Genomic DNA, 20509 nt, shown 5'->3' on the forward strand with positions numbered 1-20509 from the left:
CTAATAAGTTTTTATCCTAAATATTCATTAACACTTTCATAGATCATCGTTGCCTCTTAGTCATGTCATTGACACGCTCAACGACATTTTCCAGAATCACTGTTTCTGGCATATACAAAATTGATTAACATTAGCCGCTACACTGCACCTGCTCTCCGATATCCAGCTCACATTTTACGTGGAAGCTTGGACAGTTAATCTTCTTCTGCGTTCAGGTTCAGCTCTTCACTCTGCATGATGCCGTGAACTCGATTCATGATTCCTTCTCATTCACCTTTGATCTTGCTGCTGATTCTTAGCAGGACAAAAGGTGAAGCTACTGATGCAGCTTTGGCCCTTGATTTTGATGTTCAGGAGGAACTCAGCCACTCAGGTGACCCAGCTGCACCCAGGCGTGTGATCAGCACTCTTCTCGTTCCCAGCCTGCGTTTCATCAGCCGTGCTGCTGCCTCCGCAGCCCTGAACCAGTCTCTCATAGTTCCTGGCGCCACCGTCGGGCTGCAGCGCCATCAGCTCCTGCACCGCAATGCTTCCCACGGCGGTGTTCTTATGGGCCAAGCAAGAATGCAGAAGAGTGCGCCACGCCACCGCGTCCGGTGCGAACGGCATCTTCCGGAGCAGGTCGTACGCGTCTTGAAGCCTCCCTGCACGGCCGAGGAGATCGATGACACTGATGTAGTGGTCAAGCGTTGGTTCCACGCCATGCTTCTTGGCCATGGCATCGAAGTAGCTCAACCCCTCCACGACCATCCCCGCGTGGCTGCAGGATGTCAGGATGGCGATGAAGGTGTTCCCGTTGTACATCCCGAGCTCCAGCGCACGCTCTCCAGCCGCCAGAGCTTGCCTCCCAAGTCCGTTCTGACCAAGCCCCTGAATCGCCGAGTTCCACGACACGACGTCCCTGACAGCCATTTCTTCCAACACCTGCTCAAGATCAAGCGTCGCGCCGCAGCTGCTGTACATGCTGATCAGAGAATTGCTGACGAACACGTTACTCCGGCCGAACCCGTCCTTTACGGCGCGTGCATGCACTTGCCTCCCAAACGCAAGGAGTGCCAGCACCGAGCAGATGTGCAGAACTGTTGTGTATATTGAGGCGTTTACCTCGGCATCGCCGCCACAATGGCCATACGATCTGACCAGATCGATGAAGAGGCGGAGAGCGTCTTCACCGAGTCTGTTCTCCCCCAGGCAGCATATTATGATGTTCCACGTCGAGGTATCCTTTTCCCTCATACTTCTGAATAGATCAAGGGCCCTGTCGACGAGCTTATGCCGGGAATATCCGTCCATCATGATGTTCCAAGAGCAGATGTCCCTTTGCCGCATTCCGTGGAACACCTTCTCGGCGTCCGACAGTGCGCCCAGCTTGGCGTGTGCATCAACCAAAGCATTCCACACGAAACAGGACCTGCTCCCCTCGTCCAGGAGCTTGAAGATGACCCCATGGAGCTGCAACAGCATGGCTGGTGACTGGACACCCACGCAGGCCTTGAGCAGGGAGCTGAACGTGTGCGCGTTGGGCAGCACCCCCCGCGCAAAGAACTCGGCGTAGAGCGCCACGAAGAGCTCCACCGCCTTACCAGGCTCGCCGTTCCGGACGTGGCACGACACCATGGCCGTCCAGGTGAAGACGTTGTGCTGATCAAGTGTGAGCTCCTCGAAGAGAAGCCGCGCCTCGGCGGCCGCAGCTCCGCCGGCGCGGGAGAGGCCCCCGATCATGGTGGCGTAAGAGGTGGCGTTCCTCCTGGGCATCTTCCGGAAGAAGGAGAGCGCCCAGTCGGTGCGGCCGGCGTCGACGAGCGCAGCCAGCGCGGCGTTCCAGGACACCTGACTCTTCACAGGCATTGCCTCGAACATCTCGAGGGCCCTCTCAGCCTGCCCACCTCTGCCGGCTTCGGTGACCTCGATTGTCCTACGGGCGAGGCGAGACAAGCGCGGCGGATCCTGGACTGCCTTGGCGAGCTTCCACGACGCCATTTTCCGTGACTTCCGAGGCAGGTTGGAACGCTGCCGCTTCTCCTAGTCTCCTCTCCTCCCTGCAGAACCACGCTGGCCAGTGGCCGCTGGGAAGCGGAGCAGATGGTGACGGCGGATTGCGGGCACCCAGGCATCAACCAGACAACCACTGGATTTGGGGAGGCAAGAGAATGGCCACGTTCCAGTGCAGTGATGACTGATGAGTCGAGCAGCACTCCGAATTCTGTAGCCAGTCAAACAGAAAATTGATTTGGAACTTCCCGAACGACCGCAGTCCTCAATGTACAAGAAGTCCGAAAGACCGGTCTAAAACACGTTTTTTTGTCCAGAAATAGACTGGTTCGGCCCGTTTTTATATTGCCCGTGTCAGTTCAACACGAATAAGCGGACCCGAGGCAAATAAAAACTAGAGAAAATCTCTTCAATGCCATCCAAACTTATACTAATCCCTTCAATGCCATCAGATTTTATAGCTTCCCTTCAATGCCATCAAATTTAAATTCTAATCCCTTAAATGCCATTGCCGTTAGTTTCAAGTTAACGCCGTTAGTTCTATTTAAAGCAAATCTCTCCAATGCCATCAAAATCTATATCAATCCCTTCAATGACACTAGAAACTGGTTTGATCTATTTGGATTTTAAAAATTCTAGAATAAAAAAATATGGACCAATTCCACACTTTTTAAAAACTTTAGTACATATTTTTTTGTAAACACCAAAAATTACTCTGCTATATCTGTTCGGTCTATTTGATTCCTAATATTTTTTTCAAACTAACAACAAACACTAATGATAACAGATGGAGATAAATTTTAAAATCAATGTGGTATATTTGCGTTTCAAAATTTTTGGGTTCAAAAAGTTTTCTATTCTGAAAATTTTAAAACCCAAATAGATCGAACCAATTTCTAGTGGCATTGAAGGGATCTGTATAGATTTTGATGGCATTTGAGGGATTTGCTTTAAATATAACTAACGGCGTTAACTTGAAACTAACGGCAATGGCATTTAAGGGATTAGAATTTAAATTTGATGGCATTGAAGGGAAGCTATAAAATCTGATGGCATTGAAGGGATTGGTATAAGTTTGGATGGCATTGAAGGAATTTTCTCTAAAAACTAAATCCGATGGGCTAGTTTAGCCCGATTCGTTTAACTCTAAGCTCGTCAAATCCATTTTTTTCACTAAATCATGCTTATGAGCCCGTTTTTTCCATGCTTATCGGGTTTGCACGGCCCGTTTAAGCTCGCAGTGGGCCGAGCTCGAACAGAGAAACGAGCTCGTGGGCTTGAAAGCTTTGGCCCGATTTTGTAATCATGACTGACGGGTCGGATCCAAACTGGGCCGGGCTTCAACGGGTCTAGACTGGATCGGACCGGGCGGCCCGTTTGACCATCTCTATGTGTAAGCGTTAAACCCCTCCACCAGCAGCTCATGCAATTTTATCAAAGAACTCCTTCACAAAGTACAGTGTATCTAAGATCCGGCAGTCATTAGTCAAGAATCCATAGTTCAGTCGCTCGTACCGTTATTGAGTCAGGAAGAGGGGATTGATTTCAGACACATAGAGGGAGGATAAGGCTACCTTCAGCGCTGTACTCTATATCACTTCTCTATATCTGTTTATTTTTACTTATGGATATCTCACTTCTCTCAACATCCTTATTTATATTTTATTCTTTGTACATTGAAGACTCGTATTAAGTACATATGTAGCTCTAGATTTTTATACACATATATTTGTCATCCTTTGTACATTGAAGACTCATATTAAGTAGAGATGTTGCTCTAGATTTTTATACGCACATATTTGTCATACCCTCAAATATTTTATACTTATAGCTTAATCCCTTGTCTAAATTCATGATTTAAAATATAAAAATGGATAGAGAAGGGAGAGAGAGTTTATATATAGAGCATGAAGGTTTTGTTTAATCCGTGGTTTAAAGTATAAAAATAGATAGAGAAATAAGAAAAAACTTATACATAAAAGATTAGAGAAAGCTTTAGAAGACACTGTTGAAGAAATAATCTTCTTCATATTTAGGGTAAAAGACCGTTTATAGGATATTGTTGAAGACAGTCTTAAGGAATGAAATAGAATGAAGTCTTTTATTTTCTAAAAGGATGAGAATCGTTTCGAACTATTTATGTACTATTAAGGTAGTGTTTGGTTCCAAAATATGGTGAGATGATGCCACTTCACTCTCCATTTGTTGTTGTTTAGACTTTACAGTCTTAAGGAATGAAATAGAGTGAAGTCTTTTTTATTTTCTAAAAGGACGACCAGAAACGTTTCAAACTATTTATGTATCATTAAGGTAGTGTTTGGTTATGAAGTATGGTGAGATAGAACCACTCCGTCATCCATTTGTTGATGTTTGGATTTTACTCTTTTATAAAATTATGCTCAAATGTTGAACTATCCGGCTCTCCAAAATCTTCCGGGCGGAGCTACTATCTAGGATAGAGCCGTTCCATCTCAAATGGTTCTGGAACCAAACAGAAATGTTTTGAACCTAGAAATGCAAATCCAAAGTTATTGGATCTGATCGACATAGGCAGAACCATGCCTTTTACTCTTCTATAATGTTCTGCTGCCCCGCATTGAGAAGAAGTTTCAACAAGTTCAGTCAACTTCCTGTATCAGATTATATCACAACGCAATCTGCATGTACATTCATAATATTTGAACTCACGAACACATTGTGGGGAATAAAGCATGCCCAACACGTTTCAACTTAAATACCAACTTGAACAAACCAGAATCACCGGATATACAACTACATTGCTCACATAATGGTGAGAGTTTATGTGAAAACCTCAACGAAAGGAAAGGCCCAAAAAAAACACTGGCATGCGATGCTGCTTGATTGCAGAAGCATCTTACTGCAAATCACTGGTAGAATTCATTCGTGTCTGAAACCATATCCATAGAAGTGTCGTTGGAGCTTGTAGAATTGGCCTCTCTATTTGCACCTGCTAAGTTTGCTTCTGCATTCCGGCCTCCATTGCCAGCACCTTGAGTGGTATGAGAGTTCTGGAGACTCCTGCGCACTGGGCTTGATAAGGCATTAGAGAATATTGTATTCTTCGACTGGTCAGTGACACTGGGTCTAGGAGCAAACCCAGCTGCTGATTGCCCATACAAACCAGTTCCAGGTGGGACAACTGAATTGGCGAATGGATTTGCAATCTGAGGATGCTGAGGTACTCTTGGGGAGACATGTGCATCAGTACCTACATAGTCTATCTCATGCTGCAAAAGAAACAAGAGTACGTGAACATTATGATTGCTTCAGAAATTTAATGAGCCGCAAGACACAATCATGTATGGTATGAGGTGTATCTTGTATGTTCGGAAAAACTATGTCATGATTATCCATTGTTGTACATAGCTCCTGAACATATAGGAATAATTAACGCACAGAAGGAAAAAAGAAACAAATATGGAACTAAAGGGCTGTTTGGATGTTTTGGCTTTTAGAAAGCTATGGTATCAAGAAATTGGGGTTTTATAAGCCAAAGACACGCAAAACCGTGGTTTGAAAAAAAAATTATAAATTGGAGTTTCTAAAACTTAGACTATGGTTTTAAAAAGGTTTGTTACATCCAAACACCTAGAAGTTTGACAAACTTTTTTTTTTGCAAACTTAGTATTTTTCCAATAATTAAAGAAAATCACATTTCAGCAGGGCCTAAACAGCTATCAAAAGATGCACAGGTAAGATTTTGTTTAGGTAAATAAATTCAAATGCGTCTTCTCCACAAGAAGTAAGGCAACTCATAGTCAAACATGTTCAAGCAAAGCACCATAGTCCAGGAAGTTTAAAGGTTGGACCTGGATATGAGACATTATTTCAGCCACAGTGAGCCTAGCCTCTTCATCGTGCTTCCTCAAGATCCACTGGTAGAGCTTTTCCTGCAACATTAAGCTTGAATTTAGCAAGGATGTTTCTTTACTCATATTTAGTAATATAAACTCTGAAGCATAAAAAGAAGAGCATAATGAGAACTGGTAGGTGAGACACTACATGATCAAGTTTTAGATTCTAAATGGTAAGATCAGTGATTAAAATGAAGATTCTTCTCCGACAAGGGGGAATCCATGAAACAACACTAGTTTGAGACAGTGTTCAGGAAATAGCACTCGTTTTTAAACAATTCAAAGAACAACACCAGTTTCATCAAATGAATTCAGAAAACAGCACTTATCTATATTTTTCATTCTTTTATTTCTCACCTCACAAGCAAATGGACCATATTGCCCCTATCATTTCATAGCCTTATTTTATTATCTATTCTTTCAATAGGAACAACATAAATGCATGCAAGTATGTGAGCTCTATTTTTATATTGGTAAGCATAATGTTGAACATAAAAATAAACATAGATGTTCTATAAAGGAAGAAGTCTAGATTTAACCATTGAACTTCAAAGATATATTTTGGGGTGGAGAGAGTAGTTTTTAAAGAACATACAATTTTTTTGAACATGACGGGTGATTGAAGTTTTTTGAAAAAAAAACAACCACTTCAAATAAAAAAGAACGGAGGATATACAATCGAAGACCTTTCAGTGAACCAAGTATGTCTAATTTCAACAGTTCGATAACGAAGATACCTAGGTTTGAAGTTCATGTTCAATAGTTAAATCTAGACTTCTTCCTTCATAAACAATGTGTGCCTGTTTGTATGTTTAACACTATAAAAATGGAGCTAATATATTTTATCTAGTTATGTTTTTCTTATGGACAGAAGGGATAAAAAGAGGGTTATGAAATGAATAGGTGTACTTTGGTCCACTTGTATGTGGTATAAGCAATGAAAGAATGCAAAATATAGATGAAGTGCTGCTTTCTAAATTAATTTAGTGAAACAGGTGTTGTTCTACGAATTACTTGAAAACGGATGCTATTTTCTGAATGTCGTCTCAAACCAGTGTTGTTTTGTGGATTCTCCCCTTGGACAAGTAACTCTTTGCTGTTTTGAAGCGCAGGAATTAGTTGCGATAGCAAATCTTGTATGTTTGTCCATAACTTTTTATCTGTAGTTATGCCAAGACTACTTGAATAAACCTTCATACTAAACTACTTAGTATCAGTGAAAAGCACATCAGTGTTGCAATACAAAATTACATCTCTTGCGAGCAAACTAAATAGGTACTCAAGCACCTTCGGAGTACTACACTGCATAGTTTATTTGTGAATTACGGATTACTGAATGTCTCTCTTGCAAGATGGTTTCACCATGAGGGAAAAATTCCAGCCGGCATTTGTTCTTCTTAGCTTGTGCGTGCAGAATCCTACACGCCCATTGATGTATGGCTAAATCCAACCTCTACACATGTCTACCTGAAAGATTCTAAAAGATCGAAGACCGTAAAGCCATCAAATTTGTGCGCGGGGCCAATCGAATTCCATATGCCCGACCCCAACCGACCAAACGTACCGACGCGACGAAAGAGAGGAAGCAGGAATTAGGGGCGATAGACAGAAGACAGGAGAGGGTTTACGCACTAAGGCGTGGCGCTCGCCGGCATGGAAGTTGAGCTTCTGCTGGGCCATGGCCTGCGCGTAGAGCTGGGAGAGGGAGTTGGCGGCGCCGCAGAAGGTGGAGTAGAGCGTGCGATCTGCCTCGTCCAGCCGCGGCGGGGCGTCCGTCTTTCTCCTCCGTGCCATCGCCGCCGTCGCCGGTGATGCAGCTGCGCGAATCGAGCAGGGGAAGAAAGTAGAAAGGGTTTGCGGATTGCTTCAATTGAAGGCATGCTTCCCCTATTCCACCTAGTCCGTTCGTTGCGGTCGGTTCGCCCGAATTGTTTCTTTTTTAACTCTATTTTCGAAAAATAATTACATTTAGACCCCTAGAAATTTTATATGCAATTTTGGACCCGATACTCGGCGCCATAAACTGTGGCGCCGAGGTAACACGGCTCGGCGCCATAGCCTATGACGCCGAGCTGTGATGTGACACTAATGGCTCCCTGCGCCTATGGCTGACCTGACATCGACGCGGCGGCGACGCGGCCTCGTAGCTCGGCGCCACAGATCTTGGCGCCGAGCTACAGACGCCTATAAAATCGGTCGCACTGCTGGCCGAGAAGAGCTCATCGCCTCTCATTTCAAAACTTCGTCAAAATTTGTTGTATTCAAAGTTTCGAGTTGCGACACTTCGTAGACCAAGGTATGGTGTCTAACTGATTCGTTTTGTATATTGGGTTGTACTTTTTCGATTATTAGTTTTCAATGTTGCTCATAATATATATATTATCGTTAATATGATGAGTACATTTCATTTGATAGTTTGTGTAAACCTATTATAAAGCCTATTAGGTATAAGTGATAATTATAATGGTTTATTAGATGAAAGACATGTACCAGGAGGCGTTGTGGCAGAAGAGAGGTCGTCCTCGGGAGTTATATCCGGACGTATCTAGTAAGGATGCTCTTGTTCCTCCTGAACTCCTTGTGCCTAACTGTGACTATGGCAGACTGGCTTGGGTATGTCAATCCAAACATCTAGACACGGTTGCTCGCTGCTTCTACCTTTGTGGCGGTTTTGACGTACGTAGCTTATGACTTGTGACTTAATTTTGTTCGAATTTATTATTTACTAGATGTGTAATAGTGCTTTGTTCCATTGTTTTAGGGGCACCTGAGGTGTTTCTTTTTCTAGTGGATCGACGGTCCTGATAAATTTGACCCTCGATATCTTCTTTTCGCTAATTAGTTGTGTGGAAGGACTAGTCATGAGCATTTTAAGCCTTGGGTACCTCCTCTTCTGAATCCTCCACCAATGACGGATACGGAGAAGGAGGTAGTAACAGAAAGAAGGATGGACTCACCGTCTCGATGCGATTGTGGAGACTGTGTTGTCATCGACGAAGACACTGCGAAGCAGTTCGTGTGTCCGAACATTGATTATGTGAGCCATCGATACGCTAAATGTATAAACTAGTTATTTTTTACAATAAATTACTAATTTATTCTTCTGCAGCCATACGGGTGGCGTAAGTGTCGTTTCAGAGAGTGGTTGTATGGTCATTTGTCCCATTGGTCAGAGGCAAAGGTAAAGGAAAAGAAAAAAATCAGCGGGCGGAAGAGTTGAAGTTTGATCCAGTACTCTGCAAATGTGGTATTGAGGCTAAGTATGGATTAGTTCTTTCCAAGCTTGGTGTTGGATATTTTTATGGACATATGGTCGATTACGATGAGGTTGATATTTATTTACTGTTTTGCGCTAGCTGTAATGTTATATCGGTACTTACTATTTTTTGTAGGAGACGAGAAAATGCAGTTGGGAGAGTTACGACGACAAAGGAGAGGTGATGTGCACAATAGAGTCCAAGAGACTAATGGGACAGAAGATGCGTTGTGGATCTCAGCTCGTCGATTCGTACATTAACGATCGCATACGCGACATACGTTTTGGATGGCTGCTTCCATTTGGATACTGCTTCTACTTTGGATGGGTCCACTTCTATTCCTTTTGCAGTTAAGATATGTCTAAGGAAGGCTATTTTCTCTAACTAGAATTCACATTTGCTGAGCTTAGCATAGAGTTGATGTGCTCTGAGTCTTCCGAGGACAATCCGGAGGTGATGCTCATGATCTTCGCGACTCTTTGAGTAGATAAGGATGTCGTCAATGAAGACTACGACAAACTTATCCAACTCTTCCATAAATACCTTATTCATAAGATTCATGAAAAAGGCGGGTGCGTTGGTTAGTTCGAAGGGCATTACTGTGAACTCATATAATCATATTGTCCGTACCGGGTGACAAAAGCCGTCTTCTGGACGTCTGCTTCCTTGATTCTTAACTGGTGATATCCTGACCTTAGATCTATCTTGGAGAAATACTTGGCCCCTTGAAGCTAGTCGAAGAGGTCATCGATCCGAGACAGTGGATACTTGTTTTTGATTGTAACTTCATTCAATGATCGGTAATCAATACACATCCTCATACTTCCATCCTTTCAAGGGTCACGTGGACGCCTTCTACGTGGTGTCAGCTGTGATGGCTAAGTTGTAGGAGCATCCTGCAGCTGTGATGGTCCAATCTCCTCCTGACCTGCGGCGCCAGCGCCAGCGTCGTCGTGTTCGTCGTCGTCGTCGTCGTCGTGGGGCACGTCTTCAAACGTATCCCGCGTCGATCGCGAGGAGTTTAGTCCAGCTGTAGATGGTCCAAGTGCACAAATGGGACGCTGAACGTCCGGCTGCATAGGAGGCACAGGAAGCTGCACGTCAACGCTCGCTAGAGACCGGCATCCACAACGAGTCGCTGCACGACGAAGACGACATGAGTTACAGTCCACGGCGAACCTGGAACGATGCTACAAAATAAACTATGCTACAAAATAAATGACTACTCACTAACGACTAACTAATAACTAATACCTAAACCTAACTCATTAATAACAAATAAATACAGAAAAATTAAGAATAATAAAAAATGGCACATGGCATGAGAACTAATTATAGAAAACTTATAAATAACATGTAAACAATAACTAAACAATTAATATCAAATAAATACATATAAATTATTTTAAATTTTGGAAAAAAACATTACCTAGGAGCAACCGGCGGTGGCTCGGGCGGCGCGGGGACCAGGGCGGCGGTGACGAGGAGAGGCGGCGCAGTGAGGTTACGCGGTGAGAAGTAACACAATGAGAAGAGAATCGCGGTGAAATGGACCGCGCGATTAAATCCTAGCTCGGCGCCAAGATCAGTGGCGCCGAGCTAGGTGCCACGCGGGCTGCCACATCAGCATTGCTGCCACCGCCACGTCAGAGCTCGGCGCCATAGCCTATGGCGCCGAGATGTGTTATCTCGGCGTCATAAGCTATGACGCCGATGTCCAAAAATGAGATTAAAATTTTCCATGGTCTAAATGTGATTTTATTCCCATTAAAGGGCCAAAATGCAAAAAAAAAAAAAATCGGTCGGTTAGCGTCGTAGTTTTTGGTCCACGCAAGCGGCCGGGCGACGGAGATACGCGGGCCAGCTGGAGAAATGGACCGGGCCGAGCTATGGACACACTTGTGGCCGGGCTACAACCGACAACATAACAGATTTATTGTGGGCCTTCAACAGCAGAAGACTGGCTTTGAAAATGGTGAACTACTACTGCTAGGAAAATCTGTCGCTCTCTCTCTCTCTCAACGACGCCGCGATCCAGATCCAGCCAGGTATCAAGTCATCCTTCCGCCGCCGCGTACTGCGCCTATCTTGCTTCTCCGGCGGACGGGCGTACCCATCGTCCTCGATCATCCCCCGGACTGGATCGGAACGGAGATCCAGCCGGACCTGCGGTGATCCCTTCCTTTTCTCGGTAGGCCTCCTTTTACGGATTCCTCGTCTTCTGTAATGCGGATTCTTGGGTCCTCAAACCCGAAGCTTTATGTAGTGTATATGATGGATTGTTTCCTTTGCAGGATAGTATAGTGAGCTAGCCAATGAAGAGGTAAATTCGTCAGGCTTGTATCAAGTTAGTAGTTCATGGTGCCTGGATGAGCAGTAGAGATGCTACTGGCCGTGGAAGGAGGAGGGTTCTTCTCGTCTTCAGCTTCGGGGTACAGCCATGGCCTTGCTCTCTTGCTACTCGGACGGAAAGCTGAGGAGAAGCCCGTCAAGGCTTCGCCGTGGAACCAGTACCGGCTAGTCGACCGGGAGGCCGAGCAGGTGTACCACCTGCCCTCCGCCAAGGATCAGGCGCCTGGGAAATGTGCTCCCTTTGTCTGTTTCGGATGCACGGCTAATGGCCTCGAGGTGGCGTCTCCTTCCAAAGCGGTCTCCAGCAATGCGCTCGGTAGGGGTACCTCACAGGAAGAAGCATCTTGTTCAGCACACAAGGCGTTGACAACTAGTGCTTCCATCAGTGGCAGTGAGAGACGTGGCTGTCTTAAGAGCAACTCCAAAAGGGATTCTTTGGAGCACCGTATAGTGGTGAGCGAGGGGGAAGAACCACGCGAGTCTGTGGAAGAGGTGCAGACCTTGAGATCTAGCATAGAACGGAGGAAAGTTCAGTGGACAGATACATGTGGAAAGGAGCTTTTTGAGATAAGGGAGTTTGAAACAAGGTATGGGAAAAAAATCCTACGTTTCCTTGCATGCCATTGTGCCATGGAAAATATATTGTGTTCATAGTTATTAAGTCTAAACTGTTTATTGTCAATTCTCATACATGAACCAATGCACATTTCTATCTTGTATTGATGAATCCAATTTTCAAAATAAGAGCTATAAAAGCACAACATCATCTCAATTGTTTGGTACTTTTGTGCCATCTACTAGTAACCATCTTGTGAGGTAATTTGTTTTCAAATTTTCAAGTAACAAAGATACCCATCTTTGTTAGTAGTCTCCAGTCTCCACCTAAAAGTCTAAGGGCTCCTTTGGATCAAGATAATTTGATATGAAAAATGTAGGATTCAAAGAAGGGCGGGCCTAGTGCAGCGGTAGAGCCTACCGTCTGTAACCAGAAGGTCCCGGGTTCGAGCCCCAGCCTCTGTATATTATGCGGGTAAGGCTTGCGCTTAAAGATACCCTTCCCCAGACCCCGCACAGTGCGGGAAGCCTACGGCACTGGGTACGCCCTTTTTAAAAATGTAGGATTCTGATTTCCATAGAAATTGTCGTTGTAGCACCCTTTGGTTTGTAGGATTGAGCCTTAGGAAATTTGAAGGAAAGAATATTTTCTCATCAGTTTCCTAGGAAAAACATAGGAAAACAAACATCCAGTCGGGGCTCTTTTTTTCCCAATCCTGCGTAGGACCAAGGCAAATCAGAGGCAACCGACAAAGATTGCGCAGAGAAGAATGAGAACTATAGTTGGGGCAGATTGTACCGCCGCCAACACTCACATGGCTGGGGTCGCTGCCCTCCCGCAACTCCAAATTATGTGGCCAGCTTCCTGCACCGGCGGCTCTCCGCTCCCAGTGCATAGCCATGGCCATCCTTGCTCGAGTTGGTGCTATTGGTTGCTCTCTGCTCGAGATCACACTGGTGGACTCCTGCATGGAAACGATTCATGGGAGAGAGAAAGCTAGCCTGCCTCAAATGAGTGTATGGAAATAACTAGAGTGGGTTCGTGGGTAGCAGATAAGATCGACAAGTTTCTCTATGCTATTTTTCACTCTAATATTTTTCTTGCTCAAATAAAGTATCTTGTTATAATAGTTGGTTAAACTAACATGAGAGGCTTATATATCACTAGAGAATCGAGATCTACAATTTCTTTTTTGATCATTTCTCAATCCAAGGTCGTTCCTACCACTACTGTTAGACTGTTATGTGCCTTGGTCCTAGAGCCTGGCCCAATAAGCTATCTTCATTATAGTGCAATATTGATCTATCTCCTCTTTCATGGTATCCTGAGCCTCTCTGCCATCACCGCCTCTGTCCTGGACTTGCAATATCGATCTATCCCATCTATCATTGTCGATTCGTGGCTATAACCGGCAGTGATGACCCAATAATCCCTGCTGGTTGGTCCTATCACTACCGGTTCTTAAGCAACCGATGGACCGACAATGAAGGTTAGTTATGTAGTAGTGGATATTTCCTAAGTTTGCTATTCCTATAGATTTCCTGTGGCCGTCCAAGCAACAATTACTACAGGTTTTATGTGTTTTCCAAGCCTCGGTTTTACACGTGCAATTATATCCTATCCCTATGTTATGTCTATTCCTGTGGTTTTCCAATCTTGTGTCCAAAGAGCCCTAAAACTTAACACCTTCTTCCTTGGAGCCAAATCTCCTCGAAAGCTCTATGTGCATACTTTTATAACTTAGAAGTATAGACAATTCCAAATATGAAAATTTAACATATACTTATCAAAATGTTCTATATTTGAACGTGTTAAAGTGCACGCGCTCATTGAAAAAGCAGTGCCCCTGCACCATTAAATGATGCAAATGTGTGTAGTCTGGCTTTGTGTGGAGTTAGTACGGCCCGGTAGAGTTCAGGCGGTTATAGCTCCTGCTCTTCCGTGCACTATGACTAAAGGACGTACCCAATGCCGTAGGCTTTCCGCACTGTACGGGGTCTGGTGAAGGGTATCTTTAAGCGCCAACCCGCATAATATGCAGAGGCTGGGGCTCGAACCGGGGACCTTCCAGGAAGGCTCTACCACTGCACCCGGGACCTTCCGTGCACTATGACTGCATGTAGTTTTTATATCTTCTCTCAAAATGAATTAGGAGATGGTGAAGCGACTATTTTTAGCTTCACCAGCTCCAGCTCCTCCGCATGTTGTAGCAAGGAGCTGGAGGCATTTGGAGTCGTGCCAACATGGCCTAAATGTTAACAGTATGAAGATTAGTTGTATCTTCGTTTGATTGGCATTCATTACATCACAAGGCAAGTTCTCTACAAATTAATTGACACTGATTTTTCATATGCATGTTGAAATGCATCTGGTTACTTTTACTAAGCCCAAACTATAGGGTGACAAAGCCATGGATGTGGTGATACATATCTTCTGTATTCTTGTGTTCTACTATTGCTTTGTTGTACTTGTATACTATATTCTGATTGCTGCTTTTCGTGTCTCGATAGCGACGAGGGCCTGTCGGATGATGATGCAGAAAACGATGGTTTCCGGAAATGTGAATGTGTGATTCAGTAGATTTCATCTCTGCACAACAAGCCTGACAGAAACATCTCATGGGAAGCCTGCCCTGCTGGGAAAGATGTGCCACGGAGACTACTTTGCCGCTGAAATGATCGACGACAGTCGAAACAAAACAAACAGCCATGAATCGATATCGTGCTAGAGTATTTGTTGGTTATATGCTTAACTAGTCTGCTCAGCAGGGTTATAGTTTCGATGCCCACCTGTACAATATCAAGATCCCCTTTCTTTCTTTTCTGTCACATTTTATTTTTCTCGCTTTCCATTGTGTTTTCACGCCCGCTGTACCATATGAGGCTGCCATGTTACCTCCTCCAGGGATTTTGGATCCCTGACATCATGCTGTTTTATTTTGTTTTGCTCCTGACGTATTTAGTGATGGCTTGTTGATAGTTTCGTCCAAATTGGTAACATTCATTCTTCACTTCATAGGAGTGACGTACGAGGGACATTTGGTTGTTTAGCCCAGGCGTACTGTGTTTTCGATGAGACGCTTCTTTTCCACGGTTCAATAATGTCTTCTCTGAGAAAATGTACTACTGTATTGGTTGCAAAGTGCAAAAGATCAATTCTGATTTCTGAATCTTATACCTTTGACAAGTTTTTATATTATTATAATATAGTAGCAAATATGCCCGTGTTGTAAAGGAATGCACAATTTATTTTGTGGCCACTTAAATGATTTGAGGCCTAGGGTTTTATGAAATAATCATGTTATTTGTTTCATTATGTGTTGTCATAGGATTCAATTTGGTGTTATCTGTTCCAATGCACTCCATACTGTGGTTAGATACATGTTCTAGCTTTATATGTGTCATCTGTTCTAATGCACTCTGGTTTAGGGATGAAAACGGACGGAAAAACCCATCTCCTGTTTCCGTATCCGCATTTTATCATCGGAAACGGGATCGGGTCCGGAATAGTCGGGAACGAAAACGGGAGCGAGATAAACGGAATTGCGAAAACGAACGGTAACGGAAATACTAACGGGAACTCATAATTTACTACAAATAGAAATGTTATTGATGTCTGACTAGTGATTGATTGGCAGAACAATAACATAAAACAAATAGATATAGAGAGACAACATTCTATTGTTGTTTGGTTGCTAAATGTGTACATTTAGCTACATCCGATGTTGTTTAAGACTTTAGATCACTTGTCATTTGAAAAGAGCCGGTGGTTACAATGACCAATTGTGCTATAATTTGTCACCTAAATACACGATGATTTAGTTTATATACTAATGCATATTAGGCTCGTCTCATATTTGTCAAATACGAAATAAATACGGGTTCAATCCGGAAAAAACGGAATCCCACAAAAACGGACGGAATAAGCACTCTCATGTTTCCATATTTTTCCGTAAATACGGAAACGGTCGGGTCAAATGTAGAAAATGGTGTGGGTCGGGACGAGATTTTTTCCGTCCGTTTTCAGCCCTACTCTGGTTAGATACATGATGTTCCAACTTTGTATGAGTGTGGATTCTGAGTGATTGTTTGTTTAAGATTTTGTTTGGTTCTAGCTTCTGCCAAGCAACAGCTAGAAGCTTAAGGTCCTGGTTCTTTGAGCTACAGTTTTTGGAGCTTTTCTAAAAAGTTGATGCTGAAAGTTTGATCCTAAGAAGTCAATTGTAGTAAGTTGTACACATGCTGAAACAAACGGGCCTAAGCAAACAAACAACCTAGTAGAGTTTGCTTCAAAGAAAAGTTAGTTTTTGATAGAATAAACTAAATGCTGATAAGCATGATAAAAACAATTCTTCATGGTTTTGGTGTGCTAAGAAGTTAAATTTTTGTTATAAAGGAAAATAGCAAAAAGCTAATAGATAAGAGACAAAACCAAAAAGCCAGCTTTTGAGCCAAACCCCCAAAAATTGTTGCTCGAATATACAGGCCTTTAGAACTTCCTTACTAGTATGAGTTGATTACTTCAATAGTATTAGCTTTTAGTATATATTCTCTCCGTTTCGTTTTAGTTATCGCTGGATAGTGTAAAATTGAACTATCCAGCGACAACTAAAAAGAAACGGAGGGAGTAGCTCATAATATGAATAATCATGCATTACTTCATTGCATGATCTTAAAATATGTGTATGGGGATAGTTTTTTTTATCAAGAGTTAGTTTTTCTTTTTTATATTAAAATATAAAATAATATACTCAGAACTAGGTCATAAGTTAACACTAGGTGCCTTTAGTATTCAGACAAAGTGTGATGAACTCCAAAAAAGTAATAGCCTCTCCAATCACAAATAGTAATGTTTTAAACATTCTCTAGTCTGCAAAACACATATTTTGACTACCGTTTTTATTACATTTTTAACCAAATAAAGTATATGTTTAGACAATTACATTTTGGTACAAATTTGCTCATATTATTGCAATTTTGAATTTCTAAAGTCGACACATGAAAAACGATATGGAACCACAATTTTGAATTACTCATTTAGTTGAACCCAATACATCACTTAATTGCAATCAGAGTAGTGCCTCTGCGAAACCAAATACATTAAGGTTGACCAAATATTAAAATGCGGCCATATGGACTACGTTCTCTTTTGTTTAATTAAGTCTTTGTTGCTGAATTTAAATTCTACCACCTAAATTCTAATAGATAGCGTACACAACTTAATTCTCAAAATTGGAGAAGTTACCTCCTCTAAAATAGCTTAGAGTGGTTTTAAATTTTGTTTTTATTAATGTGGCACATACTTAGCATACCGTGTCTACATGTCATTGGTTTTAAATCTTTTAACATTTCACTAAAAAATTTGGACTCAGAGAAATATGTCAAAATAGATTACTCTTCGTTACTGCTCTTCAAAATAGGTCGCGTCTCATTTCATTGTACTCGTTAAAATTGGTTTACCAAAATACCCCATCTAATAGTTTTGAGGACTCACAAGTGGGTCCCATTTATGGATATGACCAAAATGCCCTAAGAAGCTCTCTGTTAGCTGTTACTCTCCGGGGTAAAAGGGTCGATGAGCATTTTCTCGGTGTCTCCCTGGATCACCGACAAACCTGCTGCCAGGGTCGGCACTGAGGGTATACAGCTATGCTACCGCTCAGACCCTCCAAGATCGATACTGTTTGTCTAGCTTATGTCAAATACATATATGTTACCGATAAATCTCTATTCTTGTTTCTTTGTTACATCTCTCTGATTTTCTGGTAATCATTTCTTCAAGGTCGCACATAGGACTGGAAACGAGTCGAGCCGAGCCAGGCTCGGTGGAATAGCGAGCCGAGCCAGGCTCGGCTCGGTCACTTCACAAGCTTGGTAATAAGGCTTGGCTCGGCTCGATATAGGCTCACGAGCCTGTACACTCAAGTACTCAACAACAGTAATTACAGTCATTAGCTTAAATTTGAAGCACAATATGTTCCATATAATAAAAAATTATGTCCCTGCACTCTAGTTCCTTGTGAGTTGTGACCAAAACAACACACTGGTCACTGGATCTAGATGACTGGACACTAATAAACAAACTGACAACTGACAAGTGATAGCTGTAGTAGTTTGGACCGAGCCTCGAGCCGGCTCGGCTCGTTAGTGTAGCGAGCCGTGGAATTAGGCTCGGCTCGGGCTCGTTTAGGCTCGCGAGCCTCACCGAGCCTGATCGAGCCCGAGCCGGCTCGCGAGCCTCGAGCTTTGTTTTCAGCCCTAGTCGCGCAACAGTCTGCAATAGTCTGCTTGATAACGAATACTAAATATTGATTGACGCGGAAGGACGGAAGGTGTTGTATACATGTGTCTATTGCGTTGCTCAATTCTAACCTACCTCAGAGCCGACACTGATAATCTACGTTGCTTAATCCTAGTTTAGTTTGCTGAACTTTGTTTTTAGAAAATTTGCTCCAATGTGTTTAGATTTTGTTTAATGTGCATTTTAAGGTTTAGGTTAGTTTGACAAATGAAAAGTAAAATATTTGCTCTCAAAACAAATGCAGAGTTATATTACATAATTTGTATAATTTTATGGCTCACAAAATATTGTAACAGTGTCTCTAATCATATCATTTTGAATAAAATTATGAAAATTGTTAACTTCTTTTATTTTTCAGATATCATTTAAAAGTTAAAAAAATAACAGACTCAAACCTCTATATAAGACCTTCATATAGATTTTCGCTTACGACCCTCAAAATGTCAGAACCGGCTCTGCCTGCCGCCGGACTTGAGGGAGGGGACGAGCGTGGTGGCCTCGCAACTGGTGTCGGGGCAGAGGATGCCGAGTGTGCAGAGCGGTTGAGCGTCTCGTGAACTTGGAGCATGGCATCGGGATTCTTGTAGCGGCTGAAGCGCTTCACGTACTGCAGCGACTTCTCGAACACCAAGGACACCTGCGATGGAAATGTCCAACTCCAACGACGTGTGCTTTTGGATTTGCTTGTACTTGTTATAAAATTAACATGACCTTAGAATAATTTGATAATGCAACATAGAATTTAAACCCCAGATTTACTAACAAATAATACATACGATGCTAGAACAAAACATATCTTAAACAAATCCATAAATAAAAATGCACAAAAAATTTAACAACAGGTCTAAACAAGATATCAACATCGCTTGACCAACTGATTTACTTATAGTGCTTCCCGCGAGTGATGATGAGGTACACGAGCGGATGTGCGTGACACACTTCTCAGAAACCTGATTTGTCGACACCTATACAGGTCGTCAAATCATCGACGATGGTTAGGAGACACCACTCACTGGCACCCGTGCAGGTCATCAGATTGTCGACGACGGTTCGAAGACATCGCTCCCCTTGATCTGTTGCACGACAAATGAAGGGTCGACAGAGCAGAAAAGCGACAACGCAAAGACGAAGAAGGAAAAGTCGAGCCAGTTGTTTTCCCGTGTGACTCGTCTACTGGATATCTCCAATATATAAAGGGTGTCGTCAACTAGATCAATCTCCAGATTCAATATGCTAAGTTCCAGTAATCGCCCATTGAACCTCTCTACATGCAATCACACGGAGTTCATGTACGTAACGTGCGCCCATTACTTCTAGTTGACGTGGTAGTTTAGGTGTGATACTCGATGAGCAAATAATAAAAGACAAAAATAAACTGATGTTCAAAACATGTCATAACACAATCGAGCATCATCGCAAGTCACACAACAATTTCGTGAAAAAATAGGAAATGAGAGCGAGCACGTGTGGTAAGTTTATAGCAGCATCTATAGCCCTTTGTTTGTCTCATGTGAGGAATAATACATGCCTCATATATATATTGGTTATCTCGTACCTAGATAATCAATACGGAACTAAAGCCCCTGTGACATCTCTACACACTACATTGGTTTCCTTATATAAATTAGGCCAACCACAAGCGGCCTTAGATAGGTCCAATTCCAACAATACCTACCAAAGCCAAGGTCTATAATTGTCTCAATTTCTACACTTTCATATAGCAGCTTTATAGTGCAGACCCGTGGGTTGAGCTACACATCATTACATGATTCACCTCCTCAAGGTTTTGTAATGGACAAAGCCTAAATTTGCTAGTCTTGTGTAAGTAAGCTTCACCTATAAGCGATATTGATACTAGGCCAGCTAAAGTTGCTCACTGGAGTCGGGCGACAGGGATGGAAACTTGGAATTGCGATTGGAGTCGCGTGGGGGAGAAAAAGGGAGGAGAGAGCGAGTTTTATCGGAGCCTGTACAACGCCTATATCGGGATTTCCGCTATGCAGGCGGCGCTCTTCGTGATTAACGGCGGCGATGAGAAAGTTATGGCTCAAGGAGAGCGGCAGTAGGGGAGCTACTTCGGGACGATACAACAAAGAGCTTCTCAGGGCATTCTGGTCATATCCATAAACAAGACCCACTTGTTGTTGGGAACCTACTCTTGTCGAAGGTCCTCGAAA

General features: G+C 43.0%; 2 protein-coding genes across 2 annotated transcripts; one reads left to right on the forward strand and one right to left on the reverse strand.

The window, feature by feature from the left end:
• Window positions 1–4636: 4636 nt before the first annotated feature.
• On the reverse strand, window positions 4637–7691 carry LOC100216658 (Uncharacterized conserved protein UCP009193). Its single transcript, NM_001143069.1, has 3 exons — window positions 7500–7691; window positions 5823–5903; window positions 4637–5240 (listed from the first exon to the last, which is right to left on the reverse strand). Exons 1-3 carry the CDS (start codon window positions 7659–7661, stop codon window positions 4878–4880), a joined length of 606 nt encoding a protein of 201 aa, NP_001136541.1. The 5' UTR covers window positions 7662–7691; the 3' UTR covers window positions 4637–4877.
• A 3407-nt stretch (window positions 7692–11098) lies between these two features.
• LOC100194216 (uncharacterized) lies at window positions 11099–14984 on the forward strand. Its single transcript, NM_001139258.1, has 3 exons — window positions 11099–11315; window positions 11419–12063; window positions 14543–14984. The coding sequence occupies exons 2-3, from the start codon at window positions 11507–11509 to the stop codon at window positions 14610–14612; spliced, it is 627 nt and encodes a 208-aa protein (NP_001132730.1). The 5' UTR covers window positions 11099–11315; window positions 11419–11506; the 3' UTR covers window positions 14613–14984.
• The last annotated feature ends 5525 nt before the right edge of the window (window positions 14985–20509 follow it).

Source organism: Zea mays, chromosome 3 (genome assembly GCF_902167145.1).
Source record: "Zea mays cultivar B73 chromosome 3, Zm-B73-REFERENCE-NAM-5.0, whole genome shotgun sequence".
Taxonomy (NCBI): domain Eukaryota; kingdom Viridiplantae; phylum Streptophyta; class Magnoliopsida; order Poales; family Poaceae; genus Zea; species Zea mays.

Bases quoted from the DNA above. Each gene is read 5' to 3' on its own strand.
- LOC100194216 (NM_001139258.1), top strand. From the start codon at position 11,507: ATGCTACTGGCCGTGGAAGGAGGAGGGTTCTTCTCGTCTTCAGCTTCG. The intron at 12,064-14,542 runs GTATGGGAAAAA...GTGTCTCGATAG, and splicing joins ATAAGGGAGTTTGAAACAAG to CGACGAGGGCCTGTCGGATG.
- LOC100216658 (NM_001143069.1), bottom strand. From the start codon at position 7,661: ATGGCACGGAGGAGAAAGACGGACGCCCCGCCGCGGCTGGACGAGGCA. The intron at 5,904-7,499 runs GTGCGTAAACCC...TTAATGTTGCAG, and splicing joins CCGGCGAGCGCCACGCCTTA to GAAAAGCTCTACCAGTGGAT. The intron at 5,241-5,822 runs GTCCAACCTTTA...TTTCTTTTGCAG, and splicing joins AAATAATGTCTCATATCCAG to CATGAGATAGACTATGTAGG.